This window comes from Pelodiscus sinensis, chromosome 6 (genome assembly GCF_049634645.1).
Source record: "Pelodiscus sinensis isolate JC-2024 chromosome 6, ASM4963464v1, whole genome shotgun sequence".
Lineage (NCBI taxonomy): Eukaryota > Metazoa > Chordata > Testudines > Trionychidae > Pelodiscus > Pelodiscus sinensis.
Window position 1 is genome coordinate 106,662,571 of NC_134716.1, and position 27,784 is coordinate 106,690,354.

Below are 27,784 nucleotides of genomic sequence, written 5' to 3' on the forward strand. Positions count from 1 at the left end.
TAGTCACCCTGCCTCAGCTGTTCCTAATTAATGAGGGCCTTTCTCCCCTTCTATCAAGCCCTTTAACCTACTCTCACAATAGTTAGGAAACTAAATTAATAGTGTTTTAAGGGAGAAAAATACCCATGAGAAACATGGGCCAGGTCTATACTTCAAACTTTTGCTGGCACAGCTACATTGGTCAAGGGTATAATGAGATATAATCTCTGATCAACACAGATGTGCTGGCAAAAGTGACTAGCAGAGATATTATATATGTGAAACTGCATTATTGCTGCTTGACTTGAGGGAGGGCTGGAATACTCAATGCTGACAAAAGTGTAGTTCTTCTGGTATAAACTGTGTTCAAACTAGGAGTACTTTGTTAGGATAGTATATCAGCAAAGCACTCCTAGTTTTGACCCGGCTGTGGTTGATACTAACAAAAATAAAAGGAACATTTTACTAGGAAATGGGATAATTCGAACTCTCTTTAAAGACTTATTGAGAAGACATCCCATTAACAAAGCTTCTAAACTAGAGGGGTGTGTCTAGACTACATCCCTCTGTCAGCAGAGGGATGTATATGAAGCACTTTGAAAGTGCAAATGAAGCACTTGGAAAGTGCAAATATCCCGCGCTTCATTTGCATAATCACATGATGGCGCTTGTTTGAAAAAGCGCTATTTTGAAATTGAAACTGCAGTCTAGATGCGGTTCTTTCGAAAACGGGGCACTTTTGAAAAGGAGGTTTACAGGATCTTTCGAAAAAGCACCCGTTTTCTAAAGAACCACGTCTAGACTGCAGTTTCAATTACGAAATAGCGCTTTTTCAAAACAGCACCATTACGTGATTATGCAAATGAAGCGTGGGATATTTAAATTTGTACTTTCAAAGTGCTTCATTTACATCCCTCTGCCGACAGAGCGATGTAGTCTAGACACACTCGAGGATAAGTTTTGGCTTCCACCAATCTGGGCTAGATTTACACTTGTAATCTAATGGTTAAATACTTCATTATCAATCTTTCATGTAATCCAGTTCTCCTTCTGAGCACTATTGAAAAAAACACAATATATATACACATGAACATTACTGGAAAAATATAAAGTAATTTTTTCTATGTGTATTAACAGTGCATTTCACACTCTTCAAATATAAACCTGATTTGTACTAATTTTTACATGGAGCATCCCATAGAAACTGTAACTACATGTGATTATACATAACTGCATTATTAATGTAAATTAAAATGTTGCCTGTTTTTTAAAATAGCAATATTTATTTTGAGCTACCAAATGTGGCCTATAACACATCTCATGTGCAATATTTAAAAATCTAAGACTGACATACAATTTTTACTTTTTAACATGAAATTGAAAGGTATGTCAGAAAAATAATCCCTCATTTTCTACACCACTCTCCCTCAGTCAAATGTATAAAAGTAGACATGATCAACTTACTTGAGCTCTAAGAGCTCTAATATCTACAGGGCAGATGAAAAGCAGGTCTCTCATCCAAGGTACACAGGTGCATATGCTCCAATTGAGTTTATCTGCTAAAAATGGCAATATGGGCATTTCCGCAGAGGCTACACGCGGCACAGGGTCCGACCTAGCCGGCATTTAAAAATGGCGCCGGCCGGCTTTATGCAAATGAAGCCCGGGAAATTCAAATCCCAGGCTTCATTTGCAACTCCGTATGACTACATTACCCCCCCTAGTTCGAACTAGGGGGATAGTGTAGACATACCCCCAGGGAGGAGAGTAGGTGTCTGGGAAGCAGCTAGGCACCTGGGGAAGGGAAGCTGGGCTCCCAGCAGGGAGCTGCACAGAACTGAAAGCCCTGGCTTTTGTCCTGCCTGCCCAGTACTTCTCTTCAGCAGCGCAGAAGCGTCCCTAGTGAGGACGCACACAGCCAACAAGAGGAGGATAATATGGACATCAGCCAATTTAGTAATTATAGCCACTGTGGCTGTAAGTCAACTTAACACAGGATTACTTAAGTCTGTGGTGCAGACCAGTGCTCCTTCTAATTTTTCCCATCACTGAGTGGAATGAATTTTGTTATGTGAAACAATATGGAGATGACATGTGACATGGAAGTGATGTGTGACAAATCACCTTTGTATTGGTGGACATCACAAAATTCAGGTGGCAGGAATGGGGCCAAAGGGTTCTGAATGTGGAACAGGGCTCAGACCTAGGGCAGAGGATTGGGATGCAGAATTGTCAGGTCTCCAGATGTGGGTGAAAGGTCTGGAGTGGGGCTGGGGATGAGGGGTTTGCAGTGCAGGGGGTTGGCTCCAGGTCTGAGAAGTGCAAAAGCAACATGCAGAGCCCTGTGGTCCCCCTGCCTAGGAGAGCACCTGCTTCATTGGCTGCTTCCCTGCCAGCCATAGCTCCACACTGTGGCTGGTGAGGAAGAGCCCCTTAATAGCCTCATGCACAGGGCTTAATGGGAAACTGTGCAGCCACTCAGCTTAGTGGGAACTTAGGTGTAGACATTCTCACAGTCTTTCAGACAGCCAGGACCAAGTCATGTAAGGAAATATAGATCAAAGTTAGGATCCTGAATTGCACCTGGAATTTAACTACAATTCCATGAAGACTGACATTTTTCAGATAAAGAATTGCCTTGCTGAATCAGACCAATAGTCCATCTAGCCTAATATTCTGTCATCCAACAGTGGCCAATGCTAGGTGCTTCAGAGGGAATGAACAAAATGGGCAGGCAGCAATTCATCCCATTGTCCATTCCTAGCTTCTGGCAAAGAGAGGCTAAGTTCACTATCACTACACATCCTGGCTAATAGCCATGGATAGATCTATCATCCACAAATTTATCTTGTTCTTTTTTGAACCCTACTGTAGTCTTGGCATTCACAACAACCTTTGGCAAAGAGTTCCATATGCTGGTTGGCATTGTGAGAAGGGAAGATTACTCACCTTGTGCAGTAACTGAGGGTCTTCAAGATGGTTGTCCCTCTGGGTGCTCTACCTTAGGTATTTTTGCCACTGAGCCTTTAGTCACAGAATTATGATAGCAGTGCCTTTGGTAGGCTGTGCACATGGGGCAGCCAATACATGCCATTTGGAGTGGCTACGCCACATGCACAACCAACTGTCCCTTCAGTTCCTTCTCTGCCCCAGTAATGAAACATTCTAAAGTAGAGGGGAGGAAGAATGGGTGGTGGAGTACCCAGAGGGACAACCACCTTGAAGAACTTAAGTTAATGCACAAGGTGAGTAACCTCCCCTTTTTCTTTGAGACGTGTCCCAGTGGGTGCTCCACCTTAGGTGATTATGAAGCAGTAGACTTGCTTGGTGAAGAGAGCTTCAGTAAGTTTATGTAGACAGTTGATAGTACAGTGCAACCACATTGTGTGCCAGAGGATGGATAGGTCTCTTTGGGCTTATGCTTAGTGAAAGTATGTGTGGATGCCCAAGTGGCAGCTCTGCAGATGTCATTCATAGGCACATTTTCAAGGAAAACTGTGGATGTCACCATTGCCCTTATGGAGTGGGCCCATACCTCTGTTAGGGGCTCCTGATGGAAAATGCTGTATGCGGGGCAGATGCATCCAGAGATCCATTTGGAAAGTCTTTGTTTTGAAATGGGCATGCTTTGGGATCTTTCTGTGGAGGAAACAAAGAGCTTCGGAAACTTCTAGAAGCTTGTAAGCAAAAGGCAATTGTCCTGTGGACATCCAGAGTATGTAAGGTCGCATCCATTTTGTTAGTATGAAGCTTGGGAAAAAAGACAGGTAAGTATATAGGTTCATTTCAGTGGAAAGAGGTAGGTCCTTTTGGGAGAAAGGAGGAGGATGATCTCTTGTGGAAGATAGCATAAAGATGGTCCATCATGAGGGTCCCAAGCTCACCTACCCTGTGTGCTGAAGTGATGGCCACTAGAAAGGATAAGTGTAACAGTGAGCAAGTAGCCAGGGGTTTGAACAGTTTGCCCTTTATATTAGATTTAGGTCCCAAGTGGGAGTCGGGTCTTTTATCGGGGGTATGTATCCTGAAGTCCTTTCAGGAAGCACTTGACAGTAGGGTGTGCAAACACTCAGTAATCTTCAAGGGGGGGAAAGAAGAGGGGAGTGCTGCTATCATGGCCCAAAGGGAGAGTCCCATGTTCTTAAGGAGTAAAGATACTCAGGTATTTGCGGGAGACCAGCTGATGTGAGTAAGATTTGTTGGTTATCACATCATACAGTGGAACAGTGCCATTTGTGTAAATATGTTTTTCCTGTAAATGGCCTATGGCAATTAAAGATGATCTCTTATACTGGGGCAGAGCACACTGCTTCGAATGGAGTTAACCAGTGAGGAGTCATCCCCAGAGTTGTAAGGTCTTTACACTGGGGTGATGCAGTCCTCCATCTTTCTGAGTGAGGAGACAGGGAACAGGTGGAAAGCAGCAAGGGGATGCCAAAGTCATGTGAAAGAGACAAGGGAACCAGGTCTGTCTGGGCCAATTGGGTGCAATTAAAATGACCCTTGCTCTGTTCTGTTTTATTTTGAGAATTACTTGTTGCAGGAACGGGAAGGATGGCAATGCATAAGAAGGGGTGCATCCCACTTTATTGTGAATGTGTCCCCCAAGGACTGGGGACCAAGTCTTAGCCTGGAACAATAATCAGGCAGGCATTTGGTATTTGAGCTATTCCCAATCAGGGCTATAGTGGGGTACCCTCAACATTTAAATACAGGATATTGGGGTTGAGTTCCCACTCATGGTTCAGGGCAAAATGTCTGCTGACGTGTTCCGTAACAATATTGTCTTTCCCCAGGAGATGGGCTGCACCATTCCCATAATTGAACTGCTTCTAGAAACAAGATCAGGCTCCACCTTGATGGTTTATGTAAAACACTGTTGTAAGGTTGTCTGTCAGTACCGGTACTGTTTTGGATCAATGGAAGAAAATGTTGGCATGCATTGCGGACTGATCTGAATCCTAAGAGGTTGATGTGTAATCTGGACTCCTCTTGAGACTATATCATGCTTGGACAGTGTATTGGTCGATATGGGCTTCTCGTCCTATTAGAGATGTGTCACAGGCAGGGTTTGCTGGATGAAGGGGCACACCTTTGCAGAAGTTGTCCTGGTTCATCCACCACGAGAGGGATTCCTTTATCTTGGAGGACACGGAGAGATGTTTGTTTATATAGTGGATATGTGGTCTGTATACTATGTGCTGCTAAGCCTGTAATGGTATCATGAGGAGATGTACCAGTGTAATCACGAAGGTGGCTGAAGCCATATGGTCTGGGAGTAGGAGCATTCTGTATTGGAAATGGCAGTCATGGATAGCAAATTGAAGTTAACTTCTAGAAACAGAATGTACAGAAATCTGTGGTGATGTTGTTCTACACTAGATAGGAGGAGGCTAGCTTGCTTCCAAATGGTGTGGGGCAGCTTAGATGTTGCCTTGGAGAGTTTGGGGTTGTCTGACCCTCCACCAAAAGGTTGGGTGCAATGTTGAGGACTGAAAGGCTGATGATCTCTTACAAGATGGAGGTATAGTGGCTGAAATTTGCCATATAGTTTTTTCTGGATCCATGACTACAGGGCTCATGGGCATTGCTAATTTGGCACTGGGAGAGGCATGGAGAATATCCGTTAATGTATTTTGAGTCTCTGGTTTACCAGACAGATGTTCAAGGAGTCTGCCACTCTTTTATACAACTTAAAAGTGGGGTGGGAGCATGATGGTGTTATCAGGTGAAGAAGAGGATGTATGAGTCGATGGAGGAGATTCAGGTGTCTATTCTTCCTCTACAATGTCAGGGTCATCCTCCTTCTTCAGCCATCGATTTATTAGCTGATTGGGCAGAATCTGTTTGCAACCTGGATGTCAGAGACAGTTGTGGGAGCGCTTGAGGCTGTTGCAGTTGGATGGTATTGATGGAGGTACTCATTGAGGGCGTTGTCACTGAGGAGGCTGTTGAGTTGACATTGGTGAGGAATATCTTGAAGTGGGTAGGCTCAGGGATTTGTCTTCCTCATTGCTAGAGAGCTGAGGCACTGATTCCACTGGTGTATCTGACAGGCTGTAGCAGAATGTATTAGGCATACCGTCAGCACTGCAGAGTGGTATTCCTGGCACCAAGGTTACCAGAAAGTCTGCATTAGTTGTGAAAGCCTGTAGTATTGGGATGCTTGGTGCAGGCATCGGTACTAAGGGGAGTTGTGTCATTGAGTTCTGTGCCAACGGTGCTAAGTGCTTGTTCTATACCGACAGTGCAGTAGGTGGTAGCATAGAAGTGCTCGGTGTTGATACCATGCACAGTTTTGCCAGTGCCAAGGGGACCTTGACTGGTATCGGCATAGTTGTTGCCATGGAGTGTGGAGGAGTCACCAGGATGCACCCCATCCGCAGCCAGATGTGACTTTGAGCCGGCAAATAGAACAGGTTTATTGGCTCACAGGGACGCTGTGTAGTTCCGACTGCCTGTTACAGGAACCAGGAGCATTCAGTACAGCCAATCTTGGGCCAGCCACTGCCCAGCTCCCCAGGCCAGATAGGCTCCCTTCTCCCCCAGTGAGCCAAAAAACCGACTTACATTCACAACCACTGCTAACAGCCTCCCAGGCAGCCCCACTTCCTGCTTTGTCCTACTTCAGGGCAAAGGTGTTATTTGCTGTCACCTGGTCCTCCGGACATGAAAGACTGACATACTTTCACAGCGAGTCATGTCCAGCCTCCTCCTCTCATGCATACTGCTGCAGTGGCCAGGGAAACTGAGGCACACAAAGTCACTGCAGAGCAGCACTGGACAGTAAGAATTGTGTACTGCACAACAAAGCAAACAGTGAATGCAAAACCGCAGTGGACTACAAGAGTGGACAAAATCCCCACTACATCACAGTTGTCTTGGACTTAGGTTGGACTGATGCCTTAGAGCTGGTCTGTGCCCTGTCCTCCATACCATCTCAGTGCTGGATTTTCCCAGTGCCTCACAGTCCAGTGCCTTGGGTGTCGCTGGTGCTGGAGCCAATTTCTTTGAGAGAGCATTTTTTCTAGAGGAAATCACTTCCAGCAGATGAATGGGAGCATTTCTTGGAGGATTGTGCTACAGCAGAGTCCTTTGAACTCAATCCTGAGGGAGCTGCTCTCACTGACACCGCCATAAGAGAGGGTTGTTTTGGCAGTGTGGTATGTTCTGGGTCTGAAGCCAGATGAAGAGATTTCTAGTAGTGAGCTTTTTGCAGAGAGAGCACTAATGGTACATCTACACACTGTGCTATTTCGAGATAACATCCGTTATCCTGACATAGCATTCTGAGCATCTCAACCGCATGCCCGTTATTTTGAAATACATTCGAAATGATAGGTTTGTTATTCTGGCTTCCTTTAAACATTGCACAAGGATTAAGGAAGACACTGGAATAGTCATTTAATTCAAAATTTCAAAATTAGCTATTTCGAAAAAAGCTACTTAATCGGCATAGCTCAAATTGTGTAACTTATTTCAAAGTATGCCCTACTGTGTAGACGTACCTCCACTGAGGACACACTGAGATTGTCCGTCAGAAATAGATATAGACAACCTATAGGTCGTACACCTTTTAAAACTTGAAGAACCAGACATGTGCATTGAACAGATCACCGCTAAAGTGGGAACAATGAAAAACCAACTTTTTTTTTTAAACAACAACAACAACAACAACAAAACCTACAACCTTACTACAACTAGCTACGCTATGAACTAGGAAAAAGTAACTACCAAATTTCTATAACTGACTAAGAATCTAACTAATTTTTTAGAGCAACTGCTAGGTTCTCACTGAAGCCAATGGCAGCAGAGAAGCGCATGGCTGCACGTGTGATATAGCCACTTCAAATGTGCATGTCAGCTGCCCCAGGTGCGCAACCTACTAAGAGCACTGCTATCATAATTCTCCAACTAGAGGCACAGTAGTGCTCAAACACCTAAGGTGGAGCGCCCACAGAACACTCCTCAAAGAAAAAGATATTTCCTTTTGCTTGTTTTAAACCTCTGTCTATTATATTCATTTAATAATCCCTAATACTTGTATTATGAGAAGGGGTAAATAAAACTTCCTTATTTAGTTTCTGCACCGCAAACATGATTTTATAGACCTCTCCCATATCCCCTCCCCTTAGTTCTCTCTTTTTTTAGATGAAAATATTAGTTTTATTAATCTTTTCTTACATGGAAGCTATTCACATACTCCTAATCTTTTTGGGCCCTTTTTCGAGTGTCGTTTTTCCAATTCCAATATATCTTTTTTGAGATAGGCATACAGTATTCAAGATTTGCGTATACCACGGGTTTATACAGAGACAATGTAATATTTTCTGTTTTATTATCTATACTTTTCCTGAGTCCCAACATTCAATTCGTCTTTTTGACTGCAGCAGCATATAGGGTGAGATGTTTTCAGAGAACTATCTATAATGACTTCACAATCTGTTATGACTATCTCGAGTCATAACAGCTAATTTAGACCCCATTATTTTATACGCATAGTTGGTATTACGTTTTCCAATATGCATTATTGTGCATTTATCCACATTGTATTAGCAGAACTAACGCAATGTGTTCCTTCTGACTGGTTCTGTTTAACAAGTGAGCAGCTGCAATCTACAACTGCTGCATCTTACACAAATTCTCCAAGGGCAGTCCATTGTAAAATGCATTCCAGTAATTACGTCAAGTATTATAGCACTTTACTTTACTTAACTGTTTTATCAGCTATACTTCTTATATTGGAATCACAACATGTTGTAAGGAAATACATACCTGCCTATGTTCTTGTCTTCACTTTTACTCTGTTAACCTCACTGTCTCAATCTCTGACATCAAAAGTTGCTGCCATAGCACAAGAGTTAGGATTGTAATTCACATATACTGTTAATATACTTATTTGTGTGTCAGCATGTTTGATGCAGTCATTGCAGCTCTAGAAAAATGTTTATTAATCTAAAGATATGGCAAAAGCCTTGCTGATGAATTGCTGACTGAAAACTTCCTTATGTTCTCTAACTATATAATATTGTTCATATTGTTTTGTCTATCCATTGTTTCTCCCAATATTTTCTATTCAATTTCTCCATGAATATCAGTGTTTTTCTTACTTTTAATAAGCACAATCCGTATGTTCAGCACTGTACAATACATAGAACTACAGTTCCTATATCAAAGAGCTTAATATTTGGAGGTCCTTAATTCAAGCAAACTGATAATAATTTAAATTGGAATTTGCTTAAAACCTCATTAAAAATTAGTCAAGTCTTGAATATTTGCCCCAAATTTAGACAAACAGAATGATTTAGATGCCTTAGAAACTGGAAGATCAGTTGATAGTGAAAATTCATGAAAATTCATGACTGTAAAGATTCTTCAAATAGAAGTATGTAACATCACTACATATAATAGCACTAACTGAAATGGGTTAACACTGGTAGGCTCAGAGAGCAGTATTTGAATGTGGAATTTTAAGGAGGGGTTTGAATGAAAAGAGAATTGATGTTTGGTGCAAGCACAGGGGGTAATGAAGATGAAAGCATAAAGATGATGGGAAAGATAAAAAAGGTGGTGAGATATACCTCTTTCATTTCCTTCCCTCAATATCCACTTCTGCTTTGATGCTACATGTCTGAAGTTGGCCCACACTGAAAATTAAGGGCCATATTTGAAAATTTTGAGTTAATGACTTGCCATGACCAGAGAGTCAGTATTTAGATCATCAGACAGTTACAATTAGAATTCCAGTGAATCAGGCTTTCAATCTTGTGTTGTCCTGCATAGATCATGCTCTTCTTTATCAACATTGGTTTTATTTCTGTTTGCTCTCTGTTCAATTGAGTGTAACTAATTTGACTTGATAAAGGAGTCTAGTGAATAGTAACTATACTCTTTTTGGAACCAATGAGTTATTGTATATTACATCACTGGGAAATAATGCAAACAGCTAAAATTGCTATCCTAAGTATTCATTTTTCTTGCATAAGCTCAATATGTATTTACAGCAAAGATCTAGGACTGTCTATCCTAACTCAGTACATGACTGCTGTGTTGATTGATCTGATAAGCATTAATTTAAAAAAATCTAAAGTAATTTCATAACTCTTATTATTCAAAACTTATATCACGTTCCATAAATTTGCAGGACACTTTAAACAGATATTAATGCTTTGGTCAGTAATTTGTCATTCACTTATTATCAGTTAATTGCAAGTTAATTGGAAACAGAATTGAGAACACCAAAAGTTTGGTGGAAAGGAAGGGAATAAAAGAGTACAAGTAGAAACCTAGAGGTGAAAGGGCCTGATTTTCCTTTATGCTAAGGTCCCTTTAATCCATTTGCAATATAAGGAGGCCTTAAAGGTGCATAAGTTACATTTACATCAGTTTTAATGTTTCTGCATTCTCCCAGAGCGATTTACAGAGGCTTTAGCATAAATGAGGCTCTGACCCAAAGACGTGATGTACCACTAATAAACCTCAACCATCTAGCTTTCTCCCTCCACAGAGTACATTTCTTTTTATTCTTCTAAGGAAGATTTCCAAATTTATCATAAGTGTTGTTGCTGTATAAACAGGTATCTTGTAAATAATTTTTATTTGGCAAAGAACATACTCAAAGATTAAAAACAAAATAAACTGAGCTGTCAGACATACACCACACCAACCCTTAAAAAAAGTTGACTACTTACTGCAAAAGAATATGTACCAATTGGTTCAGGATGTGGGTAAAAAAGCACATATATCGTGTGGTAATCATTTCCCCAACAACAAAGAGCTACAAGTTATTTACAATGATTATGCTATATAATACACTAAACAGACTTTCAGAAAAGATTCAAAGCACAAAGGCTTCTTTTTCAAACAAGAGGATTAAAAAAAATACTGAATTGGGAGAAAATATCTATGTAGTGTACTTTGACCAAAGCAGTTCAACATTCTATGTTCTAAAACTGCAGAAAACAGATTATAGGATATGAAAAATTATCACAGATTACTAGAGCATGGTCATAACAATATCAGCCATCTCTCAAAACCTCTTTTTTAAAATGCTGTTTTATTAAAATAAATGGATCACCAAATATAAAATTCCAAATAAAAGATTTAATTCACAAACTGTTGCAAATAGTATATAGAGCAATACTAGATTTTGTAAAAGGCACTGTTTTTATTTTGTTTTAGGTTGGGTTTTTTTGTTGTTGTTGACTACTTTGTGTTACATTTTCTAAATGGTGACATTAAGTACACATTAACTTCCATTTAAAAATAATTACACTGAGATTTCATATATTGAGGTTATATACTCCTGATAGTCACATCAATGGTTCAGATACAGTATATGTTACTGCACTCCAGGCCAAACAAAAAATAAGATTTTCAAGATTGCATAGGCTTTCAAATGCTAGCTAGAGAAAATATTATTAACTCCCAAACCAATATGACATTAACATGAAAACATACATTCCTACATGAAAAAATTCTAATATCATATACTGTCAAAAACCCCAAAATGTATAATAACATCACAACAACTTATCAGCAATCATAAGTAAACAATATGCATTTTCTTCTATTATGCCGTGTCATTTAGTGGTACCTTATATTCATCATAATCTTTCTCATCTAGCAAATTCATTTTATCCAGCTCTACAAGTTGTTCTGGGGTTGGGTCAGTTTGCAAAGGGTCAAGTGATGCTTGTTCATATATTGGTTTTCCATTAAAAAAAAGCTCTTTCCAATCACGCATCAGTTTAATTGGAATTAGGCTGTAGGAGTAAAAACAAACCAAATTAGTTGTCAAACCAAACTAACAAGTTTGGTATTTTGAGAATTATGGACCCAATTCTGCACTATATAAGCTGCAGTAGAAAACAGGTTCTACACTAGAACATCTGTAGGATTTGGGATGACGGCAGAACCTTCCCTAAAGACAGCACAATTGTACCTTCACCTGCTCTGCAGCTGCTGTCTGAGACACAGTGGCTGATCTCTCCACATATGTGCCAGTGTGCACATATGGGGAGAGACAAAAGCCACTGAGAATGACAAGAGAGTAGCAAGATCTGCCCAGAAATGCTTAATCTATGTGTAATACTAGTTTCTGATTGTATAAGAAAGGTATTTATAGAAAACAAGTTAAAGTAGATATACATTCAGAAAAAGTTTTGTTATTATTATTATTAAAGATAAAACAAAGGACCTAAATGCACATCCTATGCAGTAATTCCATGATTACTCAAACTAACAAGCCAAGCAACACCAATAATATGAACAGCCTGTATTCAACAGGTTTGTGCTCAAATTCAAACTGAGTTATATTCTTGTCAAAATATATATGATTACCTTTTACTTGCCTTGCACTTTGCATTTTTTTAAAAACAGCACTGATTTAATTATATGACCATAAAAGAGCACAACTATAAAATTGCTAGCAGATAGCATTATCATTTTAGAACTTCATCTATTTGGGTTTTCTTCTTTTTAAGTATGGATCTAAGATAACTGAGTGATATGCTATAAATATGCTTTGCACATAATATCTTTGAACACTGAACTATACTGTTTGCATTTTGCGCAAGGAAATGCATGGAGATACTGACAAAATTTACTTACTGTGGCAATTAGGAAGCTGATACCAATTGGTTTTGTAGATGTATTTCAAATACCTATATTGTGTATTCACCACTCAGTTCATGTATGTTTTACACTAATTTATATTGGAGTGATGTCTGCACATTGACAAGAAAATCACCCACAAAATGTGAGATTAAATATTGCAGTGCTATAATACAATTCATATTAAACATCTACTGGGTCATAATTTATTTATGCACATTTTTTCTTTAATAATTTTTTGCTTGAATCTTTTAACATAACAGTTTACTCTAAAATAGAGTTTTAGATTTATATTTATAAGCTTCACCACCACTCTCGACCATTTATGCTGTGTGAAAAGATACTGGAACTGAAGAAGGGAGCTTGTAAAGCCACAAATCTGACCATGGGAGGATCCACCTGGCACACAATACTCTGAGAGCTGTATGTTTCCTCTGCATCCAATGAGCTGCTACAGTTCAATCAGTATGCCCTGCAAATTCTAAGTATGCAAGCACAGTTAGAAAAACTACTCTATCCCAGGAGATTGTCTCACTTACAATATTCTTACAACCCACTGAGATGAAAGACAGCCCAATCTCTGGTTTATGTTGTCCATCACTGCTGTGGAAATTCAAGCAGCCTAGGAAGGCTGTTGTAATGTAAAAAAGCCCCCAGGTCTAAATTATACTGGGGGCTACCTAGCCACTGGAGCAGCCTGGAATTGGAAGGGCACAAACATTTAAGCCACTTTAGCTTCCCCCGACTGCTCCCCTGAGAGTTCTTAGAGGACTGATTTGCTTCTCCATGATGAGAGAAAAGTATGAAATTAATAAGAAAGCCATCTTATAAAATGTATGCATTATTCTTATTTTTACATTGTAAGACTATTAATTCCAATTACACTATAATGAAATGCAATGGCCTAAGTCTGGTTTCACTAATTATTCAATACTCATAGGTTCTAGAGTGCTGATATGCACAATAACTATGGTTATTTCTTAGTAATCATATGGTATGTTAACCTATGTATGCTGACTGCATAAAAGTTATTGCATGGGGCTCTGCATAATAATTATAGTTTTTTTCAAATGTCTCTCAAGAGAACCTGAACTGACTTGTAAGGATAAAAAGGGGATGAGACAGGGAAATGAAAAAAAGTGAGGTGAAAGATGGGGAGAACACTTTCACACTTACCCAATGAAGGAAGGATAAAAAATATTTTAAAGCACATTACTGTTTAGTTTGACACTTCATGTTGTTTGTGGGCTTTCCCCCTACTTTCCATTAAAAGCGGAATATTTAACTTAAAATTTCCATATAATAAGATTGACAGCTACCTGAAGTTATATCTTGTTAACTCATTATTAGCCATATCCTGGGCATACTAGCTAGCAGTGATCTCTTAAAAGAAAAGCGTTGAGGATCCTTGTAAGATACACAATGACTGAAACACTGCTTCCCAAAATCAGTATCTGGTCTTGCAACCATGTAATGAAAATGGTGGCTTGTGAAGGTAGCCTTATTCAGCAGCCTTAATGATTTCAAAGGAATGTTTAAACAATGTTGCTATCCCCTTAATTAAATGAGCTCTGTTCAACCAGCTCATAACATGACTTAATGTCTAATCTTATCCACTTACACAGTCTTTGAGACAAGACGGGCCTACCCTTATATTTTTCTCTGAAAGCCACAAAAAGGTTCCATTTCTGAATTACTTACTCACATCCTAGTACCTAATAGCTCATTTGCAAGAGTGAGGTTATTAAATATTCTGTCTTGAACCCTTCACATTTGCATAATTATATACACCTTGAATTTTAGATGCATGAAGTATTATTTCAGACTGTAACAGAACGTGTTGTCCCTTTCAAAGCAGGCATAGGTCTATTTAAAGCCTTTTAAGATCAGCATTTTCTGGGATATAATCTTTAGACATATTGTGTGACTACAGGTTACTGCAAAGCCTACCGGGGAATGAAACAGTACTACAGTAAAACTCCATTAGTCCGGCATCCAATGCTCCGAGACTCCTGATGGTCCGGCACCATCAGGAACCTGGAAGTGCTGGGGCAGCCGGACAGGCTTCCCCCATTCAGCTGCTGCTGAAACTGACCAGCAGCTGAATCGGGGAAGCCGGGAGCAGAGCAACTGGGGTGCTGCCGGGTTGGTCTGGTAGCGCTGCACCTCGGGGCTGCGGGACCAACCCAGCAGCACCCCAGCTGCTCTTGGGGACGCCTGGGGAAGAGCAGCTGGAGTGCTGCCGGGTTGGTCCCGCAGCGCCAAAGGACGGCGCTGCGGGACCAACCCGGCAGGACCCCAGCTGCTCTGCCCCAGGGGTCCCCAAGTCAGCCGCTGCTGAACCAGATCAGCAGCTGATTCCAGGAAGCCCCGGGCAGAGCAGCTCTGCCTCGGGCTTCCTGGAATCAGCCGCTGATCTGTTTCAGCAGCGGCTGAATCGGGGACCCCTGGGGCAGAGCAGCTGGGGTCCTGCCGGGTTGGTCCCGCAGCCCCGAGAGACAGCGCTCCGGGACCAACCGGGCAGTACCCCAGCTGCTCTGTCCCAGGCGTCCCCAAGAGCAGCTGGAGTGCTGCTGGGTTGGTGCCCTAGCGCCGCCCCTTGGCGCTGCGGGACCAACCCTGCAGCACCCCAGCTGCTTTATTGCAGGCATCCCCGATTCAGCTGCTGCTGAAACTGACCAGCAGCAGCTGAATCAGGGACTCCTGGGGCAGAGCCTGACTATCGTAAGGGGGGGCTATGAGGGATCTGGGGTGGCATCCCCTACCAACGCACTCCAGACCTCTCATAGCCCCCCATTCTGATAGTCCGGCATATCTGATAATCCGGCACCCCCTGGGTCCTAAAGGTGCCGGATTATCGGAAGTTTACTGTACATATAATCGCTTGTTTTTTCAATACTGACAGAAGGCTGGAGGGTGTAGCAGTTTGACACAGGGATCCTCAAAGGTGGACCAAACTGAGTTGTAACCAAGACTGTCAGTGGTGTTCCCAGAAGTCATGGAGCTGATGAAGGAGGAGAGGGGCTGAGGCCAGAAGTCAGTAAGAGGGGCTAAGAGGAATCCTAAAGGCAGGCAGGAGAAAGAACTGGAGAAGTATAACAGAGAAGGCAGGAGACTCAGTAAAAGAACTAGTTCTTGTTTAGAGGTCCTCCTCCCGCCCCGGTCCAAACCCTCCAGAGAGGATAACAGGAAGTTCTCATTTACTTTCCTAGTTCAGGTGGGGAAGACTACAATATACCCAGAAAAAAAGGAAGGATGGAGGATTACTGAGCCCTTACTGAGTATTTCTGAAAGACTTGTTTAGACTGTGGCAGAGGAAGTCAATAAGTGAAGCTAGTATGGAAAGTTGAAGAATTGTGGACCAGAGAGGGGCAAAGAACTAATATGAAATCATAGGTATTAAAGGAAAGGATTTAGCTAAGGATGGGTGGAAGTTGCAGAAGTATTTTGTTTTTAACTTTTATTTATCTTAAAAGGAAGAAATATTTGACTTGGCCGGAAGGCCAAATCGCCAAATCGCTGAAGCACTCAGCTACCTGAAAGCAAGGGGAAACTGAAACGCCATTCTGATGGAAAACTATAGCAATGCAGTATCTGATGCCAGACCAGGTAGGAAAACCTCTTACAGTCCTAAAGCATTGAAGAGTGATTTTTTTTGGACTTTTAATATAGTTGCTGTTCTACCGTATAGGTAGCTCCGTTGTTGATGTGAGGAAAGTAAATTATAAAATACACCTTAAACCCAGTGCCTTTAAACCTTCAGGAACTCAAATTGCTTTGCAAATGTACTATCTATTAGGGCTGTCAAATGATTAAAATAATAATTGTGATTAATCATAATTTAAATCACAATTTTAAACACTACAAGAATAACATTTATTTTAATATTTTGAATGTTTTCTACATTTTCAAATATATTCATTCAATTAAAGCACAGACTACAAAGTGTACAGTGCTCACTATATGTTATTTTTATTACAATTACTAAACTGTTAAAAGAAATGGCATTTTTCAGTTCACCTCATAAAAGAAGTTTAGTGCAATCTCTTCCAGTGCAACTTAAAATTTAGACTTTTTTTGCATAATTTCACTAAACAACAAAGGAACATGAAACTTTAGAAGCTACAAGTCCACTCAATCCTACTTCTTGTTCAGCCAATCGCTAAGAAAAACAGATTTGCTTTTATTTATGGGCAGTAATGCTGCCCGCTTGTTATTTACAGTGTCACCTGAAAGCGGGAACAGGTCTATGCATGGAACTTTTGTAGAAGGCCTTGCAAGATGTTTGTGTGTCAGATATGCCAAACATTTGAATGATCCATCGCGTTTTCACCACCATTCAAGAGGACAATCTTCCATGCTGATGATGGAGTTTGCTTGATAATATAGCAAATTATCTCTGTAAATGCAAACAGACTTCTGAGTCTTAGCAATTGGCTGAAAAAGAAGCAGGACAGAGTGGAGTTGTAGGCTCTAAATTTTATAGTGTTTTGCTTTTCAGCACAGTTATGTAACCAAAAAAATCTAACTACATTTGTAAGTAGCATTTTCACAATAAATATATTGCACTACAATACTTGTATGAGGTAAACTGAAAAACACTATTTCTTTTGTGTCTCTTTTTTAATGTAAATATTTTTCATAAAACTAATATCAATAGACCACTGTATCCTTGTATTCTATTGTAATGAAAATCAGTATTTGAAAATACAGAAAAAATCAAATATATGCATAATAAATATAATCCGCTATTCTATCATTTAACAGTATACTTAAAATTGTGATTATTAGAGATTAACTTTAAGTTAATTTATTATTAATCACTTGAGTTAACCATGATTGATAATCCTACTATCTATAGAAAGTACATTGTGATGCTGTAAAGCAAAGATTGCATTGAAATATAATAAATATAATTTTTATTAATAGTTCATCTGCAAAAATGTGAAAGTATTGATAAGTATTTCCATTTGAAAATAATATGTACTGTGGAGTTGGGTTTAATTTTTCCTTATTGACATTAATTCTAGTACATTGAATATGAGAAACAGAACTCATTATTCTATATTAAATGTTTAAATTATATGATTGTTTTCAGTATTAACCACAATAATAGAGTGGGGCATTCACAAGGGAACATATTTCATAAAATAATGTATCGTTAATTTTCCTTTCATTATATTCTGTTTCTTACGTTTATTTAGTCTGACTTTTGAAAATTACTTACTTGTTTGTCAACATTCGATATTCTCCTGTTTTGGTTGACAGATCAATAATTTGGTCAATCACTTCCCAACACATGGAATAATGCTTTTTATATCGAGCCTCTGCTCTTTCAGCAGCAATTTTCTTGTGTAGTTCTCTTTCTTTGCAAATTTGTTCCTCGTAATCAATTTTTTCTTGTTTTGCAAGGGCCTAAAGTTTTTGTTTTCAAAAGCAAGCCTTTTAATTAGATTGTAATTAATTTGCACTGGCATAATAATAAAAAGTTTAAAATGCTTAATCTTTAAAGAGCTGACGGAGTCAAGAATTGAAAACATTTTATCAGATATATTAATCAAATGGTATATAGCAGATAATAATTAATTAAGATCTGCAGAAGCCTGAACACAACTTCTGAAGACTCTGTAAGTCCCTATTTTGTCACAAAATTGTTACTACCATACTGAAGTAAAAGAGCAAAATGTTACTTCTCCCATAACAAGTAATTTTTTCCCAGTGATTTCGGAAAAAAACTAATTTTAATCTTAAAACATGGAAAGAGTACATTCACTATTCATGAAGAACAATCATGCAGACACTGAAATCCTGGCCACAGTGCAGTCAATACTCAAACCATTTTTGATGTTATTGGGCTAATTCTGGCATTAAATACATTTTAGAAGACATGGCACACAGCAAGTTTAAACAGCAAGGGCTTGTTCTGCAAAAAATTAATACAAAGATACTGAAGCTATTTGAGCATTAGAATACTCACCCTTCAAATTTTGTATACGTAAATCAGAAAGGAGGAACAGCAGCTTAGTTACCAGCACTCCCAATGGTACAGTGGGCGCTAGTGGCTAATTCTAGAGACTCTCTGTTCAATACCTACAGACTCCTGGATGCATGGATTTCCTTATGAGAACCATTTAATTTTGGGGGACAGAGGGAGACAGAGTCTAGAAAGGTGAATTCGTAATGCCCTGCTGGGTACATAATATTTGGCATAACATCCCATTCAGACTTAGGTTCCCAAATGCTTAAGTCACTTTTGAAAATGACACAGACTCCTAAGTCACTTAGGCTTTGCAACACTAGTTGGGCAATGCTTGAACATCTTTAAAAATCTTGGCCCATGTGTTTGGGAGAGGGACAAAGCTCAGCAAAATGTACTCAATAATTAATCTTTTACCGCCTCTCTGTCAAGGGCTTCTTGAAACTCTTTCAGTCGTCTTTCCTCATACTGTTTTTCTCTGAAAATTCTGTTCTGCCACAACACTTCTTTTTCATGCCGAACATGCATGAGTTGCACAGCAATCCTCCGCTCCTGTTGGGACTGTCTCATTAGTCGGTTAATAAGTTGATCTTCCCGGTAAGCCTCCTAAAAATAAAATATTGTAAGCGATGCTAATAGTAATTAACTATTTCATGGATTAGAGTTAGACAATGCTACATATTCTGACATAAAATGTTTATTCAAAATAGCATGACAGTCTTCATTTATGTCTATTTAACACATGTGGTCTAAAATGTACATTTCTATTGATGATGCTACCAGTAATGTATTATAATTTTGGATTTATAAAGAAATATGTGCCCTCTTAAAATCTTTTAATTGAGATACTCAACAGAAATACATTTTCTTAAAAATTTGGCATGTAAAATTAAATTTAACACAGACTGAAGAAAATCCTACATGCAAAGACAGTTTCAGTGTGACTCTTCTATGCTTCAACTTTTGTTTCCAGTTGTGGTAATGCTCACTCAACTCGCAGTTTAAGTTTTCCTCTTTTCCCTTGATCCTGTCCCACTTCTCCCATGAAGTTCCAATTCTCCCTCTGAGGTTTCTTTGTGTTGATCCATTTCCCATACATGAGCTGCTTTTTATTCAGGCAGTTTCCTCCCTCCCAGTACAGTGAGGGTATTGAGAATAGGGGTCTCTCTATTCTAGGTCCTGGAACCTGGCCCCAGCATAGCTTGCATCAGCCTGGAGCTTAATTGCAAGTCTGGCTCAGCCCTGGGCTGAAGTTTGCCTAGCACAGATGGATTGTGTGCTGTAATAGACATATCAGTCCTAGGACTTTAGCTAAGATAGATGAGGTAATATCTTTTGTTGGACCAACCTGTCAACAAAAGTTGGTCCAATTAAAAAAGCGTTACCTCACCCACCTTATCTCTCCAGTACAGATGGAATCTTTTGAGATCTAGCAAGTCTCTACTGAAAAATTGCAGTTTACACATGCTCAGTGTGGATTTTCAAAGAGATGCCACAAAGTCACACAACTCCTCCCTTGCCCTTCCTTCCTCCTCCTCCACCCCTCTCCCCAAACCAGTTTTCAATTTGCAATTTTTCTCTAGTATAATTTAAAAAAAGGGGGGAAGGGGGCGACCAATTTTGGAAAATTTTTGCAAAAAAAGTCAGCCTGCTATAGCTACCCAACCATAAAATTTCAGCCCTCACAGTTAAAGATGGTAAAGTTATAATAGGAAGTGTCAGGCAACTGCCCATTATAAATGTTAATACAGTAATGAAATTATAAAGGAAACTGATGGTTGATTTTCTGCTTCTCATTATTCTACTTAACTTAGGAGTTTAGGAGGCTTTAGGCATTTACAAAGGTTTAGGAATTTGTCCTTGTTAAATGTACTGGCAACCCAAGTTTTAGTGTCCCTTCATTGACAAATATGTTTTCAGCTCTCTTCGGCCCTTCCTCTGTTTTAAACTTCAAAACTTATCATCTACTTCTGCAGCACAGGCATTGCACTTTGAGTGAAAGTTGCAGTTTCCCTTTGAAGTATCATTATCCTACAAAAGGGCTTGAAAGTCACTGATTCCCTCTGAAGCTCAGACACTTGCTCCAAAAGCAATGGTGCAGCTTCAATGTTTAAAGTTTAGTTAAGAGATCTGTAATTGGAACTTGTTTAAGAGTATCAATTCAGGATTTTTAGAAAAGAGAAGAGGAATAGAGAAAGGAGAGGGAGAAAACTGGTATCACTATCCTGACATTTTTATCCTTCATGAGCCTCCTTTACCTTTTATCAGATGTTTCTGATGGAATTGCAAGGGAACAACATGGTTCATAAACCCATCTCAAATTGTGTTTTTTTTAAATATACTGTTCATGCAAAAAGACCTGCTCCAGAAGCAATAACCAACTCTTAGGCTACGTCTACACTGGCCCCTTTTCCGGAAGGGGCATGTAAATTTCATGAGTCGTAGTAGGGAAATGCGCGGGGGATTTAAATATCCCCCGCGGCATTTAAATAAAAATGTCCGCCGCTTTTTTCCGGCTTTTAAAAAAGCCGGAAAAGAGCGTCTACACTGGCCCCGATCCTCTGGAAAAAGTGCCCTTTTCCGGAGGATCTTATTCCTACTTTGAAGGAGGATCGGGGCCAGTGTAGACGCTCTTTTCCGGCTTTTTTAAAAGCCGGAAAAAAGCGGCGGACATTTTTATTTAAATGCCGCGGGGGATATTTAAATCCCCCGCGCATTTCCCTACTACGACTCATGAAATTTACATGCCCCTTCCGGAAAAGGGGCCAGTGTAGACGAGCCCTTATTGTAATAGTGTGCTTCACAATGCAACTAGGCATGTAAGAATAATCTGCTAACATATATCCATTTAAGTGTAAGGTAGCTCTACAAATACTGTAGACATTTTTGAGAAAGATGTATTACTGAAAATTCTGATGTACTTTTGTAGAGGAGAAAAGCAAGTACAGTATTACTAATTCAAGCAACTTTGTTTTTTAATTCTTTTAACTCCTTGAATACTGTATCAAATGGGCAGGCAGGCTAGTGCATTGTAATTAAATACTACAGACTTGAAATGCCTAAGAAGATGTGCACTATCACCCCAAGAGCAAAAGTTTTCAACTGGCTGGTACGCCAGCCTCTGAGGCCTACATGCTGCAATGAGCTCTACATAGGCACAGGATTCTGCCCACATCAAGCTCAATGCAGGACCAAATCTGATTTTACAAGCACAAATCCATTTGCAAACAGAAATGTCATTTATGTGTGCAAATTTAAAACAGAGAACTCAGTAGTTTCAGAAAAATCTTGAAAACAAAGTTTACTTGCCTGTAACCCAAATTGTCTGAAATGGACTCTTTCTAGTACCATTAATGGGATACACAGGTAGGTGCAATTCAGGTGGTGGAATCGTCTCATAGCCATGCCCTAACTATTTCTTCCTTCTGAATTTTTGAAAATTTTGAGGGTAAGGCTATAAAAGGGGGGTGCCCTCTGCCACCTCTACTTTATTGTTGTGAAAGACAAAGAATGGTGACTTGATTATGAGTGCATGGTCCTTGAAGAGTCCTTGAAGAAAAAAAGTCTTTCAGTGACAAGGCCTTCATACGTTTCTTAACTCAGAGGACATATTGTCTGTGAGTACAGAGTGTGTCTCTATAGCTGCTAGGTGCATTTTCAAAGAAGAGTTGGAAAGACTTGAAAGCTTTAATTACAGTAAGCAATCAAAAATATATCGGAGCCAATGTTAGATCTGTATGTTTCTTGGCTATTCACTCCACAAATCTAGTCCTCTTGAGAGGTCACAACACTTTCTGGTTGACTGTTTCCTCAAGTTAATCAATGGCTGATGCACTTTTGAAGGGCAAGATTTTTCAAGGTATGCTAGAGTCCTGTAGCCCATGAATTTAGGTGACGTGCTAGAAGGTTGGATGAGAAATTCTACTTTCCTGTTCAGATAATAAAGCTGATAACATGAGAAATACCTAGTGTGCTCTGTTGGAGACCTGAAGAAGGGCTGTTTATCACTGCTGTCTTGCTCATGCTGAGGCAACTAGAACTATCCTGTCTCCATCTTATTTTCCTTTCTCACTCTTTGGATGAGAGTAAAGGGATGGGGGAAGAAAACATAAAAAACAGACCTTTCCACCAGTTCACAGGAAAAGAGTCCAATAGGGTATGTCTACACTACCACCCTAGTTCGAACTAAGGTGGTTAATGTAGGCAACCGAAGTTGCAAATGAAGCCCGGGATTTAAATATCCCGGGCTTCATTTGCATCTTGCCGGGCGCCACCATTTTTAAAGCTCCGGTAGTTCGGACTCCGTGCCCGCGGCTATACTCGGCACGGAGTAGGTAGTTCAGTGGAACAAGGTGTACTGGTAGTTCGGATTAGCGAGCCTAATCTGAACTGCCTACTCCATGCTGCATGTAGCTGCGGGCATGGAGTCCGAACTACTGGGGCTTTAAAAATGGCGGCGCCCGGCAAGATGCAAAGGAAGCCCGGTATATTTAAACCCCGGGCTTCATTTGCAACTTCAGTTGCCTACATTAACCACCCTAGTTCGAACTAGGGTGGTAGTGTAGACATACCCATATGGACAGACTCACTGCTCACGAGTAAAAATATAGACACTTCAAATTCTGTCTGGTGGTAAGAAGATATATGCCTGGGAGCTTTTACAGGTCATCAGTTTCTTTAAATAATCATTCATGCAGTTTTGTTACATCTCTGTTCAGTTGAACTGCTAGCCTGTTGACCTTGCCTGCTACATGTAGAGCTCCAGGATAAACATTATGCTGGATATAGCAAGCCTGTAATTTGACTTACAGCCTCACACAGCCAGAAAGAGTGAGCTTCTCCCTGTTTGTTCACATAGTACACTCCCATTGTATTGTCTGTGATGAATTGCACAATCTTTTTCTTGATGTCACCTATAAAATATCTGAATGCCAAACAGATTGCTCTCAATTTTAGGAAATACTTATGTAGTCTAATTTTGAGAGCTCCAGTGACCTCTAAATGCCTATCTGTTGGTCCTCATCTCTTATTGAAGACATCAGACGTAACTGTTACTGACTGACTACAAGGATTGAATGATACCTCTTTCGGAACATTTATATAGTAAGGTCACTTTGACAGGGATAGCAGTATTTTTTGTAGGATGGTCAGTCTAGTCAACATACTGCTTGTACCTGGTCTGTAATTTAACACCAGCCAATGCTACAGAGTTATCATTTTGAATGCTTCACAAATTAGCTTGCCATCCTTGCTCAGGGGTCATGCTAACAAGATCTGTATTGTTCCAGTTTTAATAGCTATGCTGTCCCAAAGCTAAGGTCTGACATAAATGGCTAAAGCCATGAAGCCCATAAGAGCTGAATAGAATATTACATTTTCAAGTAGAATTTTGACACAGCACTTTGACAAGGCTCCTTCATTCCCTGCACATACACCCACACCTTCCCACCCACTGGAAGCTCTCTAGTCCTACTATAATGTGCTCCAGGAAAAGGCCAACAAAGGTCAGTCCTCTAGGCCTGCCTAGAGAAGTTACACAGAAACAGCCAATCAGAGCCCAGCAGGCTCAGATTAAAGGCACTGCAGGGCTTTAGAGGATCAGTTCCTGATTTTGACCAAAGAGCAAGAAAGGATACTCCTCTCTGACCAAAGTATCTTGAAGGATAACCAGAGCTTGGCTCTAGCAACATTTGCTTAAGCTTGGAGAGAAAGCATCTGAGTACTTTAACCCTAAGGTAAGGCAAGGTAAGGAGTGAAGATAAAGTGTCCAGGTAGGAGGAGACTCAAGGACCTAGCAGCAAATAATCAAAACGAGAGGGTCATGGATGTTGTTTATAGGCTCCCTAAGCCCTTGTCCCTGGGGGTAGCAGACAGGCCAAGAAGTAGGACTTTATATTGGAAATGTTCTTGTTCAACCATGAAAGGAAGATACAGGCAGTTCCCAAGATACGCGGATCCGACTTATGTCGGATCCACAGTTACAAACGGGGATTTTCTCGCCCTGGAGGACTGGAGCGGCGGGACGCCTGGTCCCGCTGCCCGCCGCCTCCGGGGCGAGAAAAGCTGTTCCCCGTCTCCCTGGTCTGCTGGGGGAGCCAGCAGACCAGGGAGACGGGGATTAAAGCAGCGGAGGACCCGGGCCGGACCCGCGGCGCTGATCTGGAAGCGCCGCGGGTCCGGCCCCGGGTCCTCCGCCGCTTTGCTCAGCGTCTCCCTGGTCTGCAGACCAGGGAGACGCTGAGCAAAGCGGCGGAGGACCCGGGGCCGGACCCGCGGTGCTTCCAGCTGATCTGGAAGTGCTGTGGGTCCGGCCCCGGGTCCTCCACCGCTTTGCTCAGCATCTCCCTGGTCTGCTGGGGGGGGGACGCAGCTAGTGCCCCCGCCCCCCCCAGCAGACCAGGGAGACGTGGAGCAAAGCCCGGGGCCTGTGGTAGAGCAGGTGGGGCGCTGCTGGTTGGTCCCGCAGCACCGCTCCTTGGCGCTACTGGACCAACCCGGCAGCACCCCAGCTGCTCTGCCCCAGGAGTCCTTATTCAGCTGCTGCTGATCAGTTTCAGGATGCCTGGGGCAGAGTAGCTGGGGTGCTGCTGGGTTGGTCCAGTAGCGCCGAGAAGCGGCTGCGCTACTGGACCAACCCAGCAGCACCCGAGCTGTTCTGCCCCAGGCGTCCCCAAGTCAGCCGCTGCTGAAACAGACCAGCGGCTGACTACAGGAAGCCTGAGGCAGAGTTGCTCTGCCCCGGGCTTCCTGATCAGTTTCAGCAGCAGCTGACTTGGGGACGCCTGGGGTTCTTAAGTTGAATCTGTATGTAAGTCGGAACTGGTGTCCAGATTCAGCCGCTGTTGAAACTGATCAGTTTCAGCAGCGGCTGAATCTGGATGCCAGTTCCGACTTACAGACAGATTTAACTTAAGAACAAACCTACAGTCCCTATCTTGTACGTAACCCGGGGACTGCCTGTACTTCTGATGATTTATTCTGGTACAAATAAGGAAGCATAAATCTGTTGGATCAAGAGCTACAAACTAATTTAAAGAGTTAAGGAGAGTATATTGGACACTAGAGTCAATACACAGAAACCATATCTTCTAATAAACTATTGCACTTTGTAAGATCTAGTATCAAATTAATCTTTCTGATTTTCTTGATACCAAAAAAATATCTTGAGTAGACACCACAACACATTAATTCGTTTAGGACCTTCTCTACTGCTGAAATTTCTGCAAGTGACTGAATCTGTGATCTTAACAAGCTTTCATGAGAGAGTTCCTGAAATAGGAAGTGGGGTTTGGATGGAGGAAGGGTTTCAAACAGAATGGATTAACAATCAAGAAGGCATAATTTTATTGGTGAAGGTAATTAATCATTGGAATAATATAACAAGGGTTATGGCAGATTTTCCATCAAAGGTATTTTTAAATTCAACCAGGATTAGATATTTTTCAGAGATTTGTTGAAGTTCATATAGGAATTATTTCAGAGACATTCTATGGGCCATGTTGTCACCCTCAGAACACACAGAAATACAGAGAGAGGGAGCACAAGAGAGCAGACCTGGGAATAATCACAATTTAATTTAAAATAAAAAATTAGGCTGTGGTGTTGTCTTAGCTCCATTCCACTTAATCAGAAAATTGTTAATTGCATCAATGTTTCTATTCAAAGTAGATCCAGAACTAAAATTGCAGTGATTTTGCCAATCGCAATGGAAGCGTACTGGCAGCATTACAGGGCCTGGTTCTGCAGGATGGAAGTCAGATAGGGTTCTGCCACTGATTTAACTGAGTGCAGGATCAAGCCCACTGTGTGGAAACTTGTACAGCATGCATTTACTTGATCTGCTTCTTGCCAGCACTTGTAGCTTCCCCCTTTCTTAGCCACCAAATTAACAGAACCATAGGATTTGAAAACACCTTGGGTGAGCGAGTCCAACCCCATGCCCAAAGCAGGACCAACCCCAACAAATCAACACAACAATGGAAAAATGTAGCACAGTTTAGGAAGAACTAACACCCATCAAAGCCTAAATATGAAAGAAACCTAGAATAAGATACAGGACAAAAGCACAACTTGAGTTTTATATGCATTTCTCAAAATCCATAGTAAAATACAGGATCGCCAAGTTACTGTAAAAAAGATAAAACCAGTTATTAAAACAGAAGATGGCTCTGTAATGGTGTTCATTTGAGAAATGCATGAAAAAAGCTTTTTCTTTTTAAAATTACATCTGTTTGGAACAACAGTGGCATCCAGTGGCCAAATGCATTAATTCTATGTTTATGTATCATACTACACATGTGTGTATTTCCACACATTTCATGCATTACTACATTTCTATTTGTAACTTTAATTTAAATATTAATGGAACATCTTCATGCTGTTTTATTTATTTACATTGTCATCACTGTGAAAGAAGCAGCACAGAACCCTGAACCCAGGTCTTCACAGCAAAGGCCCTACTTCTTCAAATACTTATGCACATACTTCACACTCTGTGGCTAGTTCCATTCAACAAGAATAAAAAAATGGGCATATGGGCAGTGTATAATAAATATAAATCTATAACTAAAATTGAAGTTAATTTAAGTTTGGTTATAAATGTATATTGTAAAGAAAGGCTGCAACTAACAAATGAAAGACCTTGAAAGTAATGATTTGTTATGCCAGAAGGAATGAAATAGGGAGGATGTATGGCTCAAAAAATAATTAATGAGATAAGGGAAAGTTTTTGAAAAAGATGCCTTCTGACTGATAGGGGCAACTTCAGGTGCTTTAAATAAGACAAAAAAATCTATTTTAGAAAAGTCCATTTTGTGTCTTTTAATCTCACATACCAGTGTTATTCTAAAAGTAAAGCCTGCGTAAATCAAGTTCAATGAAAAAGCTGTTGGTCAGCAGAAAGATGGGAAAAAGTTAAGGAAAAATTTCTTGGGAAGAAAGAAGGTTGTAAACTTTATCTACATTAAAATTAAAAGTTACAGTGAGTTGTCTCAGATTAGTTGTTAGGTTGTGTGGTAATCAGCTATGACATCATTTGTTTGGTATAAAATATAAAAAATTAGTGTTCTGTCAGAGCCTTTGTGATCATGCTGAAGCACTCCAGGATAAGATCATTTTTCCCTATCTGTAAGTATACTGATCACATGCTTATGAATGCTAGCTAGATTATTGGGTGTGATGACTGCTTAATTTTAGGCTATTAAGAATGTGCAC

General features: G+C 40.5%; 1 protein-coding gene and 1 non-coding gene across 8 annotated transcripts in view; both read right to left on the reverse strand.

The window, feature by feature from the left end:
- The window catches only part of SPEF2 (sperm flagellar 2), a 204,229-nt gene that overhangs the window by 151,210 nt on the left and 25,235 nt on the right, over positions 1–27,784 (reverse strand). For all 7 annotated transcript variants that reach the window (XM_014570185.3, XM_075932549.1, XM_075932547.1 and 4 more), the window contains 3 exons: positions 18,989–19,177; positions 17,822–18,009; positions 11,576–11,744 (listed from right to left, as the gene is read on the reverse strand). In XM_014570185.3, the coding sequence (XP_014425671.1) occupies positions 11,576–11,744; positions 17,822–18,009; positions 18,989–19,177 (546 nt within the window). The remainder of the gene's footprint in view (positions 1–11,575; positions 11,745–17,821; positions 18,010–18,988; positions 19,178–27,784) is intronic.
- LOC112544718 (U6 spliceosomal RNA) lies at positions 23,783–23,887 on the reverse strand. Its single transcript, XR_003088059.1, has one exon. It is a non-coding gene; the product is annotated as a U6 spliceosomal RNA (small nuclear RNA).